At 53.8% G+C, this 21,453-nt stretch overlaps 1 protein-coding gene across 26 annotated transcripts in view; it reads left to right on the top strand.

Annotated features, from left to right (window-relative positions):
- Positions 1 to 21,453, top strand: part of AOPEP (aminopeptidase O (putative)) — a 376,610-nt gene that overhangs the window by 321,545 nt on the left and 33,612 nt on the right. For 5 of the 26 annotated variants that reach the window (XR_011531426.1, XR_011531425.1, XR_011531428.1 and 2 more), the window contains one exon: positions 6,443 to 6,529. Coding sequence is in view for 20 of the 26 variants with exons in the window: in XM_070589922.1 (XP_070446023.1) it covers positions 6,443 to 6,529 (87 nt within the window). In the remaining 6 variants the exon portion in view is untranslated. Of the gene's footprint in view, positions 1 to 6,442; positions 6,530 to 7,623; positions 8,451 to 11,668; positions 12,213 to 19,332; positions 20,441 to 21,453 lie in introns of those variants that run through there. The other 21 variants (XR_011531429.1, XM_070589937.1, XM_070589925.1 and 18 more) reach the window with 12 other exon arrangements.

The following is a 21,453-nucleotide window of genomic DNA, read 5'->3' as shown; positions in this document are numbered from 1 at the left end:
TTTTTATTCAAACTTGGAAGATTTATGCTTAAGAAAAGCTTCAAAACCACTTTGGAAAATTAGTCTATTAGATAATAAGCAGGCTATGGGGAAGCATTTCTATGTAAGAATTTTTATTTCTTTGAAATGGCTTCATGGAAAGTAAAGTTGTTAAAACTTGAGATAAAAGCTATGAGTGAGCATTGAGAATTGTCCCGTCTTAGTAAACTGGGAGCTGGGGTGTGGTGAGGCGTGGCCCCGTCCTCTGTGGCTCACAGAGGGGGGCGTCTCGTCAGCGTGGAGAGCCGGCGCCAGCTGGTTTGGGGGCTCACTCTTCCTGAAGGCTGCGCTTCCTCAGGCTCCGATCACCCACACGTATGGCACTTGTGCTGGGCCCGTAGGCCAGAGACATGCTCTGTTTCAGGAGGAGCGCCAGAGCACGTTTGCTGGTGCAGAAGGAACGTAATCTGTAGAGAAAGGAGCAGGACTGGCAGGCGCCGCATTCAAGAACACCCTAGACATCCTGGCAGGACCAGGCTGAAGCTGGCCCTGGCCTGCTCACAAGGGCCAACCACGTGCTCCCCCCCGGCTCTGTGTTCTGTGGCGTCATGCTGGTAGGTTTTAGGGGCTCACGCGGCTGCCTCTGCCTCCCTCCAGGAGCCTGGGGCCTGGGCTTCTGCTCTGGAGCAGGGTCAGCAGATACAGCCAGGCTCTCCAGCCCACAGTCTGTGTGTAAATGAAGTTTCATCTGAAGACAGCCTCACCCACTCTTTGACCTGTTGCCTAGGGCTGCATTTGTGATATAATGGCAGATGAGCCAAAAAGCCAAAAATGCTCACTTTCTGGCCCTTGACAGAAAAAATTTGCCAATCCTGTTTTAGAGTTTAGTGGGAAACTGGTTCTGGATGCATTAAATTCTCAGGTTGAGAAGAGATTGGGGTGGCGAGTGGGGTTGTCTGCTAAAGGCAGCTTTTCTCTTCTGTTTCCAGTAGAGAACAATTAAATGAGAGGGAGCCTCAGTGTGTTCTAGTAAAGTGCCGGTTACCTCTCAGAGAGGCCCGTGGGATCATGGGACTTGTCTCCGGAATCTGAGCCGTGGTTTAGGAATATAAATGACCCTGCAAGGCAGGTATCGTCTCTTGAGCACTGCTGGGAATCAGAGGAGCAGGCTTCCTTCACCCTGTCCTAGATTTCTGAGCCAGAAGTAGTTCAGTTCAGCCCAGCCAGGCCTTTTGGGTAGTGATAATTTTCTTGAAAAGGCAGAAATGCCATGCGACTGGGGCTGATGCCAGGGTAAGCCTGAACCCTCTGTCTTCACACATGGTCTGGAAAATCCCCAGATGCCTGGCCCCTGGGTGTACTTCCCACGGGCATGAGAAGTGCCAACTGCCCGGGCCTCCAGGCCCCTCCCCGCGGGGTCCCTGCTTGTTGAGTATCTCAGACTCAGCCCCACCTCCCACTGGCAGGCTCTGAGTCCAGACGCAGGACAGGGCCTCGCTCTTCCTCCTGGGCTGTGGTGTCCCATCCAGCCCTCCCTCCTTTTTGCCCCATGGGCCCAGGCCCAGTCCTGTGAGGGCTCTCCCGCCACACGCCAGTCTGCCTCACACACTGTCCCGGCCACCCTCTCGGTGAGCCGCAGCATCTGACGAGCGCTCTGCTGCATCCTCTCACCAGTTAACAAACGCTTCCTGGGAGTGAATGCTCCCAAGTTTTTATAAATTCAGTAAATAATAGAACTTTTGGAGTAGAAAAGAAAGCCAGAAGCAAGCTCCTCCTGCTAAGATGACAAGCACTTCCTGTATGGCAGCTGCTGTCCTAACACTGGTCACGGACAAGCCCGATCAGTTCCCACCGCAGCCCAGAGGGCCGGCGCCCTTCTGACCCCACTCGGGGAGCCAGGCCGGCCTGGTTAGAGCAGCTGGCCTAGCTGGCAGGGCTGGCGAGTGACGGAGCCAGGCCTGCAGCCTGGGTGTTCTCACTGTGAGTCAGGATACAGGGGTCATGAAATCAACTTAGTAGATGGCCAGTCAGCATAAAGAAAATATCAGAGTGTATTGCATATAGTGAGGGGAAGCATAAAAATTGAAACGTGTGTTTGTTCACGTATACATGTTACATGCATGTACATGATCGCACACACACATCTGTATGTAAGTCTGTGCTTGTACTTGACGTCAGTCTGTCCCACATGGTTTCCCCCGTGCAGAGCGCATAATTGGCTGCCATGAATGTGTTTGGAAGGAATGAGCCGCCAGCCTCATAGCCAGAGCCCTGTGTGTGTGTTTCCTGCAAAATACCTTTTGGACACCCAGACCACATGTCTGCTCAGGTCTCGCAGTGGCTCAGGCCTGTTAGCACAGACATGCCACATCCTCCTGGTGGGAGTCCCTGCTGTGGGGTGGGGTCCACCATCCGGGCACAGATATGGATTATTGGAGGGTTTTAATTCTCTATCATTACGTGTGGATCTGACATGAATAGGCCTCTACATACCTGCCTTTTATTCTTCCCTCTCCAAAGCTAAGAGCCAGCCTCGCTGTTGGGTACTCCCAGGAGGGCATCAGTGTTTGCACTCATCACCCAGTGTTCGTGGAGGCTTCAGGAACCTGGAAACTTCTAGAGTCCATTTTCAAGGCTGTAAATTAGCACCGCTGTGTCAAAACTCACCTGTGCACTGAGGGCAGCACCCACATCATTTTTCTGTTCAGTGTCCCTTGAGCAGAAGACTTTGAAAAGCAGATTTTCAAACTAATTTTTATTACACCGAAGTATTCGTGGGTGCACAGCTGTATGTGCACATCTGTATATCGCAGCCTCATTGTGACTTCTTGCGGAGGATCAGGGACCTAAATTCCCTTTCTTCTTTTTCATCCATTCTCATTCGTGTTCCAGGCAGTTGATAAATAGTCCATGTGTGTTGTGGGACCCTCAGCACAGCTGTTTGTGGTGGGTGCCTTCTTGTGCTGGCACTGGCAGGCAGGTGGTGGGGCTGGACCAGCCAGGCTCTGGGTCTGCCCGCCTCCCCCTGCCTAGATCCAGCTGCTCTCTGCACTGAAGACTCTGTGAGAAAAAGATGGTCCCGTCCTTGAGGACAAGGCCCTGAGTGCTCTGCGTGGCACCCTGTCACAAAACGGCTGGAACAAGGACTCTGCTCTTCTCACTTCTGCAGCGCCCTTTCTGATTTTCTTCAGCTTTCTTGTCCTTGTCCTGCTGTCTGTCCCTCCCTGCCTCCTTCCCCTTTCTCGTCCGTGCCCCTTACTTCTGTGTCTGGCCTGCCCACGCACATGGTGCTTAGGGCAGAGACAGCTTTGGGCTGGAGGTGCTCAGGTGATCTCTAGCATGAGTTTGGATTGACTTTATGAATTTGAGGCATAATGAATTTGGGGCATAACTGAAGTATAATAAAATGCTAATGTTTAAACTGTTGTTTGATCAGTTTGGGCATATGTATGCACTCAGAAAATGTTGAAACTGGATGTACAGAAGCAAGAAGCTGAAGATGCTGTGGTGGGCCTGCCAGCTACCAGGTGCTGTTGTGCTTGTGTGCAGCACTGATCTTTAATCTCACTGAGCAAAGTAAAAGACAGGATGACCACTCCCCTAGTAATCACTTCATTAGAAAATAGAGACGAGCAAATCTACGGTTACAGATTTCTTCTTAGAGACCTGCTTGTGAATTCCGTGGCTCAGGCTCCCCAGCACCGAGAACTTCTGAACTTGGTATCAGTGTGTGACGGCTTCTGTCAAGGATGATGTAGGTTTCTCAGTGATCTGGAGAAAGGACATACTTCACCAGTGCCCACTGTGGAAATACCACAAGGAGAAATTGAGACAGCTGTCACTTTGCTGCCAGGTTTTTGGGAAGACCCTCGTTCCATGTGGTGACAAGTGGCCATACAAATTGTGGGTCCTTGAGAGTTTAGGGGTTAAAAAATAAGGATTTTCTTTGTTTCTCAAAGAAATATGAAGAGAAGTAAAAACGCTGCTCATAAGCAAGATCTATCTGTTGGGCCCTCAGCCTCACACAGCATCCCTGTGCTGTCTTTGAGACATCCTGTCATTGAAAGACTGAAATGGATTTAGCTCCTTTGTAATGAAAAGGCTTGTTGTTCTTTCTGCTCTTCGTGGAGCAGGGAGGGGGAGCTGGTCTGCGCGTCCTGGACTGCCGTGTTAGCCTCCAGGGGTCAGAAGACTAGATCGTTTATTAATTGTGACAATAAACTGTTTCTAACAGTAAGAGAAGTGGAAATTCTGACTTCACGTTGGTTGTGAGAGGGCTCCTTTCACACAGCCCGTCTCCTGGACCTTGAGCCAGTCGTGGTGGGACCGCCCCTGCCTCCCGCCTGCCTGGGAAATAAGCCCCAATTTATGCTTTGTCATTTCTGCATGTGTGAGTAAGATGAAGGGGAGCGCAGGAAGAAAAAGTGAGAGGCCAAACCTTCCGTTCTCAAAATCAGGACTGAAAAATAGAATGTCCCCAAGTCTTAGAATGACAATAGTCATCAAGGGCGTGGTGTGATCAGGTCACACAAATCTAGGTCGTTAGAACACTTTGGAGCTGACGGGTTCTCCGTGGATGATCCTACTCAAAGGTGGTGCGAGTACCCCTGTTTTCAGTTTTGAGAAGTGAGGCTCTTTCCGGAGGTCTCAGAGCAGGTGGAAGAGCAGCGGTCCCGGGTCTTCTGACTGTCCCATGTGGTGTCCATCCCACCTGGCCACACTGAGCCAACGTGGGGGAACTGGCGCCCATGTTCACAAAGCTCACCAACAAGGGACGCTGCTAGTGTGTGGATGAGGCTGGCTGTGTCTGAAGTTTTTAGATACCGAGGCATCCAAGGGGGCTGCCAGGTCCTCTTTGGTGCTCGCAAGGGAGCGGATCCCATTGTTCCACTGGCTTCCTCCTCATGGTGTAGTAGGATGAGCTGGGTCTCTGAGCTCTGTTCATTTGTTCTTTCTGCTCAGAATATTTTAGGGGCTGCCCTTCCCTTTTATGGTCTGTAAATTTCTGTTGACTGTGTAGGAAAGAACATTTTGTTGAAGATGGAGAGATTTCCGAGACCCACCCAGTCCAATCTGCCTCCCTTTTGTTGTGATGGTCTGAGGCTCTTAGCTCATTTCCATATACTTCTGAAATTCCCTCTTGGATATAAAGTTCGTTGGCATCCTGTCCTTAGAAGTTCAAAGGGCCTGGCGGCCTGCAAGCAAAGGGCAATGCCACAAGAATCCTCAAGTTAACACCCTATCCTGGAGTGCATGTGGCCTAGGGGAAGGAAGGAGTCTTTCCCCAAAACTGGTTTCTTTCCTTCATTCCTGATTGTTTGTGTGTAAATCTATTTATAGTAAATTAAAGGAGACATCCGGCCAGCAGTGTATAATGATATAGTTTACAGGGGCCCCAGCCAAAATGTTGAAATTGCTTACATTTTACTCTTGCCACAAAAGGATTACTATAAAGGCTCTCCCTCTTTCAAAGGCAATAAAAACAAAGAGCGATGGAAGGAGGCTGTTTTTAAATGCACATAATCACTTCCAGGTATGGTTAATGTTGAACTAATAATAGAAGATAAGATGGTAGACTGCTGGCTCGGTGTAACTGAGCAGGCTGTGATGCAGTAGAAGAGGGCCTGAGACTGGATTCTGAAAACCAAATTCAGGTAGAATCTCCCCGTCAAGAGTGTGCCTGAAGTGCCGAGAGAGGCCACGGGCTCTGCCTCCGTCAGCAGAGGCAGCCGACGCTGGGGTAGACTTCCGTATTGCCTGGTGTGGGGTGGAGGGAGTTCCTGGCAAAGTGGCCGAGTCCTGCTGGTAAACCTTTAGTAAAGTGTGTCTTTACTCAAGGGCGTCCGCATCCAACTTGTCTGTTTTCAGTACGTTGTGCAAACCTGCAGCGCCCACGCACGGACGGGCAGCAGCTGCTTGTGTCCAGGCGGTGCCCTCTCCTTCCTTTCCCCTCGGGCTGAAACCCCACAGTCCGCAAAACGCAACTCTGCCTCCTCAGGAATGTGGAGAGCAGTGTCTTCCTCTTGTTGCTCTGTTTATTGTTGCAGTCAACAACATTGGACCAGATCGGGTACTGCAGGAAATTAAGTAGTTGTGGTTTTAAAGGAAACTTTCATTGACAGCAGCCAAGGGGCTGGAGCACCGCTGTGTGACTGATGTGCTCTTAATTTCCCATTTACGTTTTGAATTTATATTATCTTGCACAGTTGTGTTTAAAAACATCAAAATACCTAACTGAAAAATGCTCTTTCCTAAAGTTGACTAACAGCCCTGCTAATAAGGAACATGGTGCCTTTCTATATAAAGAAATTAAACTAAAATGAAATTTGAAACTGAAAGTGTCAACAACATTAATATACTTCAGAGAGCCACTTTGCTCACATGCAGTCTGTCATGAAACCTGTGAGGCTCAGGAAGCCTGGCAGTCAGTCTGTTGCTTACTGGATTGTCTCTCATTTCTTAGGTCCGCCATCGGTGGTGTGAACTCGTTGTTAAGCACAGATACACAAAAGCATACAAAGATGTGGAAAGATTCCTTCAGGAGGATCAGGTACGTTTCATCGGCAGCAGGCCAGGACTCTTTAAATGCTGTCCCCTGCCTGGTGCACTTAACACAGGGCCCCAAGTTGTCAGCATCTTTCAAAACAGATGCATAGCCATTTCCCGGAGATTTGTAAGCAGTGAGGAGGAGCTTCCTGCTGCACACACCTGTGCCCTGGTGCGTCCGTCTCTCTGGGATCCCCTCGACTCATCCCCCTTCAGGGCTCCCTTGGCTCTCCCTGGCTGTGGACCACTCTGTCAAAGTGAAGCACGCCGCAGGTGCCCCTGCATTGCTGAGTCTCGGGTTAGGATTGTGGCCTAGAGATGCCATGCTGTGGATCTGTGTTTCCAATGGCCCTAATTTAAGGCATGAGTGGAGATGAGACTCAGAGAGCCCTGAATGGCTGGAATAGTCTCCATTTGCACCTGCCACGCCAGGCCAGACCCCTGTTTCCTTCCTGCCAGAACTTTCTTCACTGTTCACCAGGGGAAAGTGGTCACCTTCCAAGGAGCCTGCAGAATGCATGTGTGTGCCTGAATGTGTTTGGGGACATCCTCCTTGCCACCTCTGCACCCACCCACATGTGTCCCCAGCATGGTGGTGCATGTGCCATGGGTTCTGTCTGCTGCTGGAAGTCAGCCTGCAACTCGTTCCTGTTGGCATGACCAGTGCATGCCTCTGAGCAAGCTTTCTGCCGAGCACCATGGGCTGAGAGAATGGGGCTGTGTTTCAGCTGGGGGTGGAGCTGGGGGTGGCACAAACAAAAGGACTCTTGATAAGGCCTGAGTAGGGGGAGCAGCCAGCAAGGAAGGGCTCCGTCTTCCCACAAAGAAAATTATATGACTTTGTATCAGATGAAATGTCACATTTGCACAGTGGAGCAAGAGGTGTTTGGAAACACGGAGGGGCTTAGGGACAAAAATGTAAGTGCAACTTCGAGTCTGTTCTGAAAACCAAAATTGACTACAGTGTATTTGGAGCCGTGATCTCCGCCAGCTGCGAGTTACCACATCTTGCCTTTCTCAGGAATGGGTTTTTGAACTCCTCACTACCCAGTTTTTATTTTGTGCTATCTTTGAGCTCCTCCTTTTAATTTCTTCCAGCAGAATGTGATCCGGCATAACTGAGCTGGAACAAGAAGAAGGCAGAACCAAAGGGGTCTTTTGGTCTTCCAGAACATAACTGGCTGTTTTAAAACTCTAGGGGAAATGCAGATGTGAGTGTGTGCAGCGTTGTTGCCGTAACAGAAGGGACCGCGCTCGCTGCAGTGCTGCGCACCGTTGAGGGGTGCAGTCGGGCTGGGCTGCGGCAATGGCACTCTTCTTGGGCGGCGTGATGGCTCTCCCCTGTGCAGTGTGGTGATCTTCGCTTCCCGGCTGTGCCCAGGGAGGAAGTGCTGTGTCAGTGTGACTCACACAGCATCGTGGTTCCTCCAGCTTGCCGGTTCCCTGGTGCTCATTATGGGACCCTCCCTGTCCCTGTCCAGAGCAGTCCCACACAGTCCACAGCAGAGGTGTGCTCACTCATCACTCGGTCGTCAGTTAAATCGCTAGGGTTCTGCTGATGGGAGTGATAGCTGAGAATTCCTTGAGGTTTCAGTGAGAACAAGAAAGAGGAGCTTGAACTGCAGGTTCTAGAAGGACAGCTCCTCAGGCATGTATCTTTTCTAGGGAGTTTGCCATTTCTAGACCAGCAAGTTCATGTGCAGCGAGCAGAGACTGCGTGTGCATGCATGCACGCACCCTGTCTTTTCCTCACACCCTCTGGCCTCTGTGCCCCCGCAGGCCATGGGCATATACCTGTACGGGGAGCTGATGGTGGGTGAGGACGCCAGGCAGCAGCAGCTCGCCCGCAGGTGCTTCGAGCTGACCAAGGAGCAGATGGACAGATCCTCAGCAGAGGTGGTGGCCGAGATGTTATTTTAAAGAGGTGATTCTCTCCTTTTCCTTTCTCCATTGTTCCCTTCTAACCAGAGATTCCTCTCAGGAGCCAAATAGTTAATAACCAAATAGTGAGCCCTTTGCTTAACCTGAGTGACTGGGTGGCCTCGTCCACCCGAGAGGGGTCGCCGGCAAGCAGAGGCTGTCCACCTCAGGCAGAACAGCTCTCGCCGGTACCGTTTTCGTCTCTTGAAGTTGTCTTGTTTGTGGGAACACAAACCGCGGCGGAGCCCCTTGAGCAGGTTTGGAAAGCAGGTCAGGCAGCCCGGCAGAAGCCCTGATCCCAGTCTTCAGGGCGAAGGCTGACCCCGAGTGCGCTGCCGGCTCACCCCGAGTCCTGAGCGGCACGCAGACGTTCTCTCCTCCCAGGCTCTCTGAGAGCTTGAAGTTCCTCAGGGTGTCCCTGCTTGGCCGAGGAGGCCAGCAGGGGGTCCTCCCTTCAGACTGCACCGCCCGCTCCTCGGTCATGCCCTGTGGCTTCGGGCACGACCTTCTACCTGGTTGTGTGGGAGCGGAATTTCTCCCCAGTTGATGTTGGAGTGGGAGTCCTACATCATCTAAATTACTTCCTTTGTTAACTGTGCTTGGAATTGACCTGTTAGATTTATATCCTAGCAGTTAGTTTTTAACTTTGGGTTTCTGCATTTTATAAGTAATTTAGCAATGGTACATAAAGTTTTATAAGTAGAACTGTGAGATTATAAGTGTATTTTTTCCCTAACAATCAGTATCATTTATGTGTCTTCTCAGTTTTTCTTCAAGGTTTTATGTGATACAATAGGATATTTCTAATTTTGTATCTTTTTTAACTTAGCATTTTTCATGTTATATAGCTTTTCTGTAGATGTAGTTTTTAATGGCTATTTAATATTTTATGTTGCTATTCTTAACCCATTGTTAGACATTTACTTGCTTGTAATGTTTTGCTCTTATAAACCATTTCTGTCCAATATGTTTAAGTATCTTATTTATTTGAAAGAACTCTAATACTGAGGAGAGCAACAAAGTTTTTCTAACGTATGGTCCTGTGCTTCCAGACGAGTCAGGGAGCCGTGTTTGCAGGAACAGGGCACAGTGGAGGTGGTTGTGGTGGGTGTCCCTCTTGTAGTGAAACAGCCGTGGGGACGCTCCCAGACCCCCACGGGCAGCCTCCGGCCCTGTTCAGGCTGAGCGGGGCCATTTAGGAACAGAGCAGCTGCACAGTGGTCTTGCCGCCACCTTCCTGTGGTCATCTGTGTTAAGTCGAGTTTCTCTTTAGATGCTCAGTGTTACAGAGGGTTCGTGTTTCTGGAGGTGTGTGCGGCTGCACCAGGGCAGACTGTCCTTTGATGGGTGCCTGTCCTCCACGGGACGGAGAATGTCAGCAGCCTTCCGCTCGCGGTTCTTCCTTGTGATGTTTTTGCCCCAAGCAGGCAAACGAGTACCCGTCCAGAGTCTGCTGTTTTCTCACCTCCCACTGAAACCTCCTAGATGGCCCCAGGGGCATGTGCGTGCACCCCGCCTTCCCCACGAAGAGGAGTGACAAGGGCTGCTCTGAGTCGCTCCTTCCAGCTGTCGGGGGTCCTTCCCCACTTGGGGAGCACAGGCATCCCAGAGCACTAAGAATCGGTGGCCCTGGCGTTGGGGCGGTGGCTGACTGAGCGAGGACGGCCACAGCACGGCTGGCTGTGCGGCGTTCATTTCACATCCCAAAGCCGCACTGGCATTTGTGTGGTTGTCTCTGAGTCCTTCTGATTTAAATAAATGTACCTCTAGGACGCCAAGTAAATGAGCAACAAGCAGAAATAAAACCCATTTGGTAGTGTAGCAGGCCTGGAGGTGGTGTCTTCACCTCGTGTCCGAGGAACCGGTGCATGCGGTGCGGGCCGTGAGCCGGCAGGCATGGTGCTGCTCCGGAGTGCTCTGGCTGCTTGGGTTCCTGGCATGCTGATTTGTGACTTAAGATTAAAATCACATTGCCAGGGATTACCACGCAACCACGACCTTGGCTGCTCCTCCAGAAGCCATAGTTATCTCTCTGCAGTTCGGAGAACAGATGCGTCTCATAGCTCCTCTCTGGAAACGGAAGAAGCCAACAGCCATGGAAGATGCTCACGAGCCCTTTCATTTTGCCCAGCGACGACCTCTCTGACGAGGTGCAGAGCTTAGCTGATTGGTGAACAGTGACTGGTTTCCGCTTTGTTCACAGTGGCTAAGTTCTGCACCTGAAGAGAAGGTGAGATGGGGACAGTTAAGTTGGAGACACTGGGGCGGAGGCCGCGGCTGAGCGGGCAGCTCGGCTGCCGAGCACGATTCTGGAGGATGAGAGACCCGCTCGGCCCCAAGGACGCGCTTCCTCCTGTCGAGTGTGAAGAGCTCACGGAAAGCCTGCGGAGACATAACCCACTGATTAGGCGTCCGTCTCAAAGGTCAAATGTATTTAAAACTGAAAAATTATTCTTATGAAAAACTAAAACCACGTGTATCACGAGAGTCCAGTAGAACCATGTCCGTGGTTGGTCGCATGTGAGGAGCCTGGGGGCTTCCGCAGGAGGCCCCTGCTGTCGCCTCCCGAGCGTGGTGAACTCTCTCTTGTGTTTGCAGTCTAGGTGAGTGTCTGCTGCCGCGAGCCCGGCCGAGGCACTGCTTCTCTCCTCCGGCTGTCGATTGGACCCGCCCTCCGGTGCCTACTGAGCTGATATCAGTTCTCATTTTACACACTGGCTCAGTTCAGCAGGAACAGGAGTCGAGCCCTAGAGCGAAAAGCCTTCCTGTGTGTAAGTGCCAGAGGCTCCGGAGCCGGACTCTCCTCCCTGAAGGCAGGCCCAATGGCGGTGGCGCCAAGTGCGTGGGCCCGTGGCGCGCTGGTGGCACCCTGCAGCCTGCGGCCGGAGAGGAGGGCACCTGCTACCCAAGGGCCGGGTGCCCCTCTCCCGGGGCCCTCACGCGGTCGGAGAGCCTTGGGAGGGAGCACGGCTCTTCCTGGGCTCTGTCTGTGGATGAAGCCTCGGTCCCCGCCGCTGCCTTTCAGAGCCGTGTGTGAGCCAAGAGAGTGCACACAGCTCAACTTAAAATCTGCTCTTCAGGCCATGAGGCCGGGCCTCACCCGTCCTCCACACTTTGCGGGGTCCTCTCTCCAAAGCAGGGAGCACAGGTCCCAGAGGGACTCATTTGGCAGAATTCCTCCGTTGTGACTGGGCAGTAAATTTTCTTGCTGTTTCCTTTGCAGGAAAGATCACAGCCAGATTCTCTTTCATACATCTACTCCTGGCCCTGGTGGGCCCAGGATCCGTTGACCCTGGACATCAAAGGAAGGATTATGGGGCTGCTGAGGCCATCAGCCGACAGCAGGGGCCACGTCTTGGTGCTTCTCTTTCCAGGGGCTGTTCCCAGCAGAGCTCAGGAGAAAGGCGCCTCCTCTCGTCCATGGCCTCCGGCCCCGGGATGCCGAGTGCGGGCTGTGGCTCTTCTGTGGGCTCGAGGCAGCTCTGTCACATGGACGCCTGGGGACATGGGCGCACTGAAACCTGCTCACCGTTCTGCACTGATCCCCTCAGCATGTGGCTGCAGTGCTGTTTCTCTGCTTCCGAAGGTCACAGAGTTCGTATGTACTGGGACCAGTGAACACCTCCTCTGGGTCATTTCAGAGGGATTCTGTGCAATTATTTTGATATGTCCATTATTTAGATTTTTCCAGAATTTTAGTAGATTTTCATAAAGGTGTACAGGATAAAAATCTAGGATTTATTAATAATAAAATGTAATGATTAGTATTTTTGTTTTCCTGTTTGCTTCTGAATTTAATACTGTTTAAAAAAAGAAAGAAGTCGCGTGAGAAAGGGCGTTCTCTGCGTTGGCTCCTCTGCGTCCTGTAGGCTGGGGAGAGGGGCTGTCCAGGAGGGCGCGGGGCGAGGTGCTCTGCCCTCACTGGCACCCAGCTCGGCGCCCTGGCAGTCTGGGGTGGTGTCGCCTTTCTTTCCCACCAGGTACTTGAAGTTTGAAAAAAAACCCAAAAAACGAAGCTTCCCAGTTGTGTCCAGAGTCGGGGATGGTTGGACATGCTGGCGAGGCCGCGGGGGTCAGCGCAGCCCTGGGCGGGCCGGGCCACCTGTGTGCCCTGGCCAGGCCACCGCCCTCCGGGCCACGTCTGACCTGTGTGGGGGGCGCCTGGCTTCAACAGCTCCCTGCCTTAGAAGCTCTTGGTCTTCAGGATGGTCTGGCAGTGGCTGTCGTTCTAGAAGGTTTCCTAGGGATTTGCTGTTTGCTGTACGTGTGCCCTGCATATGATTGCGCGTGCTTTGTTTACCATATTGGTAGGAAGATCACAATTTGATGTTTAAATTTGACTAAAGATAAGAACACTGCTTTCTGTGAAGACGAAATACATGCTTTTCCCTTGTGGTCGGTGTGAGTGTGTTTGGCCTCTGTGAGGCAGGGCAGGAAGGGGCCCGGGGCCCAGGCAGTGCCCGCCTGCCCACCTGCATGCAGTCAACCCTCAGCACCTCCTCACGTGCTGTGGGCCACCAGCTGGCCCAGTGGTTTGGTTTGGTCTTGTTTTTCCATAACGTTAAAGCCATTCTTTGTCGTCTTTAGAAACCACTGAGGCAGAGCCGAGCGGCCACATGTGTGGGATTTTGCCCAAGGATGGCTGCTGCTCTTGCTCCCGTGATCCCGTGAGTCATGCAGCCGCTCTGACCATGGCTGTGGCCAGCAGGCAGTGGTCAGTGCTGGAAGGGTCATCAGAACTGACGCCCCTTGGCCCGTCCTGCGGGAGCTCTGCCTGCGCCGGGCGCTGTCCCCTGGGGGAGGAGCGGGGGAGAGCGAGCAGGCCTCTGCTAGGGCTTCTGTCCGCCCGCCAGCCACACCCCGTCACCCACTTCTTGGAGCGTCGACGGCCCTGAGAGTGGGGACTCCTGGCTGCCCCTGCGGCGTTGAGAGGACTTGAGAGCATGTGGGGGAGGAGCCCGTGGCCAGGACCTGGCACAGGCCGCCGGATTCCAGAGTGGCCTCCAGTCAGTTTGAAGACAGAGATCTAAGACTAGAACTCTGTATTTTTAAAATAATTCTTCTTTTTTTTTTTTTTTTTAAAGCTCCCTGTTTGTAACTGTGGCAGCCCCGGGTGGGGAGGGGCTGGGGCACTAGGCACCGCGGCCCCGCCAGCTGCTCTCCCGTCCCGTCCCGGAGCTGCCTGGGTGCGGGCGGGCGCCTGTCCAGGCCCAGGACAGGGCTGTGCCGCTGCCCTTCCCGAGTGCCCGCTGTGGATCAGGCCTGGGCAGATGTAATTCTGTCCCCAGGGTCACATACCAAGTGACAGGATTTGAACGTGGCTCCACGTGGCTTGGAGTCTTCCTCCCCACCACAGTACCTCTCAGCTCTCGGTGTGGACATTGGTCCGGAGCAAATTCACGGACCCCTGTCTTGTCACGCAGCCAGGCTGGTTTGGAGAGGCCCACGCTCCTGCCCAGCATGCTGCAAGGGCGGGCCAGGGGACACCTGCTTTGGAAAGCATGGAAACTTGAACCCGCTACGGTTAAGTCACCTTGGGGACATCACCAAGACCTCATGGGAGACTGGTGCACTTTCTTAGTGGCACAGTTTCTGAGCCCTGCTGCCCCTAGAGGAGCACGTTTCTGGCTTCAGGGGCCCCCATCCCGTCACGGTTCCCAGGTTGAGCAGGAGACGGTGCGAGCTGCCCTCCAGGCTGAGCCGAAGGACCGTCTTGCCTCGCTCTGTGATGGGCAGACGTGCCAAGAAGCGCCTCCGTAGGCGGCTTCTGCGTCGTGCGAGCGTCACAGAGAGCACTGCACGCACCTGGGTGGGACAGCCCGCTGCATGCCTGGGCTGTGCGGTCTGAACCTTAGGGGACCACGGTCGCATGTGCCGTCCGTCCTCCACCTAAACGTCATGCTGTGGCGTGTGCCGGTGACCCGATAGGAGGAGCCCATTTACCAGCAAGGCGAAGCCTCCACTGGGCCGAGGGGCCAGGAGGGCAGGAAGGCCCATGGTGGCCGTCGTCCCCCGGTCTAGTGAAAGCAGATGCCCAGCTCCTCTGCCTGTGGTGCCTTCCTAAGCTGTGTGCCAGTGGGGCGCTCACCAGCCATCAGGAGGCCGTCAGCCATGGGGGTGCTGTGTGGCTCCCACGACGATGCTGCTCCCAGTGAGGCACCCCCGGCCAGGCCTCAGGCCCGCAGAGCCCTCCAAGGACTCAGGGCACTGGCAGAGGGCAGGACTGCACCCCTAGCGGGGTGGCAGCACAGAAGCGGTGGCAGGACGCAGCCCTGTCCTCGGAGCCGTGGATCGGTTAGTTGCCAAACAGCTGCCCTCCTTGGAGAACAAAGGCTCTGGAAGTGGCAGCGTTCCTCCTCCCTTAGTGAGCAGACCCTGTGCCTTCGCAGAGCAGGGCTGACTGGGGACAAGAGTACGTCTTCTCCCAAGGTCACCTCGGCTTTTCAGTGCATATGGGAACAGGCCAGGGTCAACCTGTGGGCAGACCTTGGGCGGCCAGTCCTCTGATGTCCCCCAGGTACGTGGCCCTGCACTTGGCCTGCCTGGGCCCAGCCGTCACCACCTGGCAACCTGGGGCAGCACCTGCTCCCTTCCACCCAGGGTAGGCTGAGGGGCTGAGCTTCATGAAGAGGGGGTGTGAGGGCACCCCAGGAGTCCTTGCTGCCCATTCAGCTCCCCCCACAGGACCTGGAGCTCTGCCAGTCACAGCAGGAAGTGGAGTTGGGTGGGGGGACAGGGAAGAGCAAAAAAGACTCTCACTTCTGCTTGGCCTCTAGTTTAGGATTATACAGTTTTAAGACATCTTTTTTTTATGTATATATGCTTTTTTTGTTGAGGAAGATTGGCCCTGAGCTAACTTCTGTGCCCATCGTCCTCTATTTTGTATGTGGGATGCCACCACAGCATGGCTGATGAGCAGTGTAGGTCCGCACCCAGGATCCAAACCCGTGAACTCTGGGCTGCTAAAGCAGAGCATGTGAACTTAACCACTATGCCACCAGGCCAGCCCCTAAAGCATTTATTTTTATTGGAATTTCAAACCAGAACACTGAAATGATAGTCTCCATCTGAAACGAGGTACAGAGATGTCACATTCACAGGCAGCACCCTGTGCCCCAAGTATAGAAACCAGAAACAGTAACCTGTCCTTTAGCATGCAGAGCAGAGCTCTCATGAGTTCCAAGCAGCCGTTTCTGGTGCATTCTGGCTTTCTCCCCTGAGCTGCTTGGTCCAGCATGTACATGCAGCAAAGCCCCAAGGCCTGAGGAGGCCGGGGCCCCCGTGCATCTGCCCACACAGCAGTGGCCTCCGCCGTGCTCAGCCTCACCAACAGCAACTGCAGCCCACTGGGTGTCTAAAAGCAAAAGCTGTGTGTCTGTGGTCAAGGGCCAGTTGTTCTAGAGCCTTCTGTTCAGGCCTACCACCACCTCGTCTTCCAGTGGAGCCGCCCCGGGGGAGGAGGACTGTGAGAGAGCATCCCCATGTCAGGCGCAGACCTGCCCTGCGAAGGGAGCCGGTCCCTCCCAGCACGTGTCCTGCAGACAGAACTTGGGTGCCCCAGGCCCATGGCCTCGGCTGCCGGACTCCCTGGGCAGAGGGCCTGCCACAGCCCACACTGGAGAAGGCAGGGAGGGGTGCGGCCCCTGGCAGGGGGAAGTGCAGTGACTTGGGGCTTCAGCGATCCTTTGGAGCGCCCCTTCCCCAGGGCACCTGCGCCGTGAACCACCTCGGGGTGCACAGAGAGGGTGGGGGCCCTGTGGGCCGGGCCCGGCCATGGCAAAGACTCCATACAGGGGTCCCGAGACGGTGGCAAACCCAAGCCTAGACTTCTGGAGCCTCGGTCCGAGGTCGGGTGGGGAGCTGGGGGCTGAAGCCAGGGAGCTGGGGGTGGAGAGGGGTGCCTGGACCTGCCGGGCAGTGCCCAGTGACCAGGCTCAAGGAAGAGGGCATGAGCTCAACCCCCAGGCCACTGTCCTGGAGGACAATGACCTGGCCCTCCCTGGCTGGGCCCTGAGGTTTACAAGGGGGGAGGGCCATTCAGGGAGGTTTTATTGATCTTTTCCCACCCTCTGGTGCCATCCGGGAGATGGATCTGCTAATAAGGCATTTCTGTTCCAGTTCGATGACTAGAGAAAGGGGGTGAAAAAAGGGGAGGAGGCCATCAGCCAAGCCAGGGGCGGAAGGAAGCCACCGTAAAACTACCACGTGCCCAGGGCCAGCCGGGGCTGCGGATCACCTGCCTGGACCGTGGCCAGACATCCGGGCACCCTGGCATCAGTGCATGGGAGCAAAGGCAAACCCAGCCCTCATGGGAGGAGCAGCCAAAGGAGCCCACTGTGGGGGCTGGGCCTGGGAAAGGGGGCTGGTGTAGCACCAGAAACCCATGGTTTTGTGTGTGTGTTTGGGAAGACAAAGCAGAATGCAGAAATGCAGAAAAGGCCTCTCTGAGCACACGCTTCCATCTCCTCCAGACAGCTCCCATAAAACGAATCTGGCCCCTGCCAAGTGCTGCTGGAGACAAAACAAGCTCAGCGCTTCAGCTGCTCAGCCCAAAGGCCTGGGTGGGGAGACAGGACGACTGCTCCAAAGACCTGTCCAGGGCCCTCCCTCGCCCTGCCGGGCCCCGCCTGTGCCGGCTGCTGGGCCCTGGCCTCCCCTGACCTTGGAGGCACAGCCCTCAGCAGGACGCCCGCCGCCTGGGGAGCAGAGCCCAGGGGCTCACGGGATGTGGCCACCATCCCCACTCCCAGAAGCGCCTCTGCTGCTTTGGTGGGAAGCAGAGGCGACAGGGCGCGTGGTGTGGCGTCTGCTCTCTTCAGCCCTCTTGTGCCTGCAGCTCCCTTTGGGGACTGCTCCCATTGTGAAGCCCAGCCCGGGAGGGTTCGTGCCTGTCGGGGGGCAGGAGGTGCTGAAGCTGCCCGCGGTTGGGCCCTCGCTGCACTGCCCAGAGTCCTGAGTTCCAGAAAGTTCTTTCCTGCTCTGATAGTTCTCCCTTGTCCCACGAGGTCTGGCAGAACAGGCCTTGAAAGCAGAAGTGTGTGTCCTAAGACTGGTGAGGATCTTGGAAAGATCTGAGAGGGAGGCGTAGAGGCGGCGCCCCCGCCTAGGGCCCTGGCACGCTTGCCCCGGTGCCTCGGTTTCACCTTCTGACTGCCTGATTTAAGTCTCCCAGGCTTCGCTTCAGTTATGTCTAAGCAGAGAGGCTCAAGAAAAATGAGAATTATGGAGACAGAAATGACTAGATAGGTAGATAAAAGCCAATTACACTGTTTGCCGATGGTACAGTACAAGCGTGCATTTATGTTGGGTTGTAAAGAAAGGACATAATTTAAGGGCAAGAAATTGTCGCTTTATGATTTTATCTGCTTTAATACATTAAATGTATCAGGGAAGAGGGAACTGCAGGAACTGTGGCTTCAGGGCACGTGGGGGTGGAGCAGGCCGTCCCACAGAGCAGGAAGGTGGTTATTAGTGATCCCAGAGGCTGGGCAGATGACAGACTGACATTTGGGAAGTGGGTCACGGCCCACAAACTGCTCCATCTGGGGGCGCTCAGGCCATCTTCCCTCTGTGTCAGGGTGCCTGGATCCAACCATAATGAGCAAGTCGTCTTTTTCTAGAAAACTCTATGTCTGATGCCACAACCTAGGTCCTGTGAACAGGCTATAAAAATGCCACCATGCTGACAAATGCAAGGAGCGCCAGCAAAGACGTCTCCTGTTAAAGCGACAGCTGGCCCGGGGCCGCCTGACCCTCACGGCCTGGTTTAAGAGTGAGCCTCTCTCGGGACAGACAGATGAACCTTCCCTTGTGTATTGATGATTTGAGCTTCTGGTTGTGCATACATCAAACACGGAAACAAATATAAACAATTTGTAAGCAAAAAGTAAGTGTTCCTCCCCCTGTTGTCCTGGTCCCTTCTCCAAACTCGTCCCTGTTAGGAGACTGACCCGTCTCTGCCGCAGCAGAGACTCTAAGGATGCGCTCCAGCAAACGCATGTCCACACCCTGCGTCGTGCTCAGATGGAAACAGAGTACACAGTGATTCTTCTGTGTGGCAGAATGTTTCACGATTGGCACATACTTTGCCTCTATTTTGATGTCTCCATTGTCGGAACATCCCGGCCTCGAGAGGCACAGTGCGCAGTCCGTAGGTTCCTCTGCTCAGGTCCCAGCCCTGTGAGCTGTCGTCTGCAGAACCTTTCTGGGCTTCAGTTTCCTCATCTATAAACCATAGATAAATTTATTAGGTGGGTGTGAGAATCAAAGGCATGAATTTACGTGAAACCCTGATAAGCAGGGCCTGGTGTCAACTGTAGAGGCCTCTGCTGCTCCATTTGTTTATTTCCTTAAGTCACTTCGTCAGCCCCCTCCCGATGAACACTGGGCTGTCTCCAGGGGCAGCTTTTGGACACAGTGCTGCCGCGAGTGCCTGGGCCCCCCACGCGCACAGGCGCCAGTGTGTCCGTGGGGCTTCCCGGACCTGCTCACGGTGGACCCGGGCAACCGGCAATGGGGGGAGGTGGCTCTGAAGAACGGGGCTGTTACTGGATAAAAGGATATAGAATTTTTTAAAAACTTTACTTAATGTTTTTATTGTGGTAAAATATAGATAACATAAAATTTACTATTTTAACCTTTTTCAAGTGTTCAGTGGCATTAAGTACATTTACATGGTTGTGCAGCCACCGCCACCGTTCATCTCCAGAACTTTTTCATCGTCCGGAAGTGAAACGCTGTCCCCTCTAGACAATAACCCCATCCGCTCCCCCAGCCCCGGGCAGCCACCACTCTACTTCTGTCTCTGTGCATTTGACTCCCCCAGGTACCTCACAGGAATGCACTCACACAATGCTTGTCTTTTTCTGTCTGGCTTATTTCACTTAGCAAAATACCTCCAAGTTCCCCCATGTTGCAGCACGTCAGAACTTCCGCAGGAGCAGCCCTCTGTGTGGACGGACCACACTCCGTTTGTCCCAGCACCTGTCGATGGACGTTTGGGCCGCTCTGCCTTCTGGCCGTTGTGAACAATGCTGCCGTGGACACTGGCGGACAGACAGCTCCCCAGGTTCCTGCCTCCCTTCTTGTGGGGGTTCATCCACAAGTGAAGGTGCTGGACCGCATGGGGCCCCTGGGACACAGCTGGCGCCAGGATGTGCAAATCTCCATGTTAATATCTGACCCCTTGACCTCTCTCGGGCAGAGTGCCTTGGCCGCTCCTGTCTTTTCCAACCCGATACGGAAGAATAACTGTATGAATCTGCATTTCTTGTGAGCTGTGTTAAATATTTTAAAGCCTTTTCAAACCCATTTGTCTTTCTCTTTCTGTTAATTGTGTGCAGTATCTGTGTCCCCGGCCCATCAATCTCGTGGATTGTGGCATTTTTCTTACTGATTTGTAGAAGAGCTTTGTAAGTTAGAAAACTAGTTTGCAAATATTTTTCCCCAATTTGTTATTTGTATTTAGGTTTGTTTGTTTTGTTTTTTATCTCTGTATGGTCAGTTTTATCCATCTTTTTTTCTTTGATTTCTGGGTTTTGTGTCTGCACAGAAAAGGTTTTCTTCGTGGCCTAAGGGCCGAAAGTGGAGGATTCTTGGAAGTCTGCGCGGCTGCGGTTGGTGCCTCGGTGCCTCCCCCTCGTGCCCAGAAACAGTCTCTCCTCCCCAGAGGCCCAGGCCCAGAGCCTTTGAACCTGCGCGGCCCAGGCAGCGACTCGGGTGGGGGGCGGGGCAGGCTTCCTGTCAAAGTCTGCAAAGCAAAGATGAGCGGGAAGCTCTGAATGAAAGACGTGAACATTCTTCCTGCCTCTGGAGGAGGAAGTGCTGGTTTCATGCACACGTTCCGGCTCTCGGAGTAACAGACCCCCTCCCGGAGCGGCAGCCTTCCTACCACCCTCGGCCCTCCTCCTCCTCTTTGTGCCGCAGGAAACCACAGCCCCGGAGAACAAACGTCTAGGTGCTGACATTCAATAAAGACAGAGGGCTGGGCCTTTTATTTGTCATGGTCGTTTTCCTCTAAGAAGTAGAGATTCGACTCGATTGCTCAGCACCATCGTTCCCTGTTGATGGAAATGCCTTTATCATGGGCTAAATCTCTGCACAGGTGACTCAGCAGGTGTTCACTGGGCTCCTGCTGTGCGCCCGGCACTACTGCAGGGACTGGGAGTGGAGCCTGTCAGTGAAGACGAAACATAAGACATAAGTAGATGACCTAGTGTCTAGATGGTATTGGCTGTTGGGGACAAAAGTCAAGGTAGTGCACAGTGAGGGGAGGAGAATATGGGGTGGCATTGTCATTGGGGTGGTCAAGGAGGCCACATGGAGGCAGTGACATGTAAGCAGGTGAGAGAGCTGGCCTGCTTGTCTGGAGGGTTCAGGACAGCCCATGCAAAGGCCCTGGGGTTGCACTGTGTGTGAGTGACTGCCAGGGGGCCCAGGTGGCTGGAACAGGTAGGGTAGGTGAGTGAAGGGATAGTAGAGAATATTAGGAGATAAAGTCAGAGAACAGAAGGGGTCCAGATTGTGTAGGGCCTTGAAAGCCACTTTAAGAATGCTGGATTTTCCTGGGCGAAGAGGGGGGCTTTGGACACTGGTGTGAGATGATGACACTGGAAAGGGATCGCCATGACACTGCTCGAAGCAGAGCAAGGGTGGGAGCAGGGACACCGGGCAGATGATGGTGTCAGAGAGCAGAGGGCAGGAAACGGTCAGATTCAAGAAGGTCCTGATGGGCTGGACACGAGGGTGCGAGAAAGAGGGGAATCAAGAATAACCATGGAGTTGGGCCAGAGTTACCGTCAACTGACCCAGAAGACTGGGTTTGGGGGTGGGGTGGGGCTAGTGGAATCTGCACGTGTTAATTTGAGATGGTCACGGAGATGCTGGACGGGCAGTGGGACACTCAGGTCCGTGATCCAGGAGAGGGGTGTGGCCTTCTGCAGAGATGGCAGGTGAAAGCCCAGTGGAATGAGGGTTCACAAGGTGGAGGCACCCACCAGGAAGGGGTCG

This window comes from Equus przewalskii, chromosome 22 (assembly GCF_037783145.1).
Source record: "Equus przewalskii isolate Varuska chromosome 22, EquPr2, whole genome shotgun sequence".
Classification (NCBI taxonomy): Eukaryota; Metazoa; Chordata; class Mammalia; order Perissodactyla; family Equidae; genus Equus; species Equus przewalskii.
Note: the sequence above shows the minus strand (reverse complement) of the source record. Positions and strands in the feature narration are given on the sequence as shown.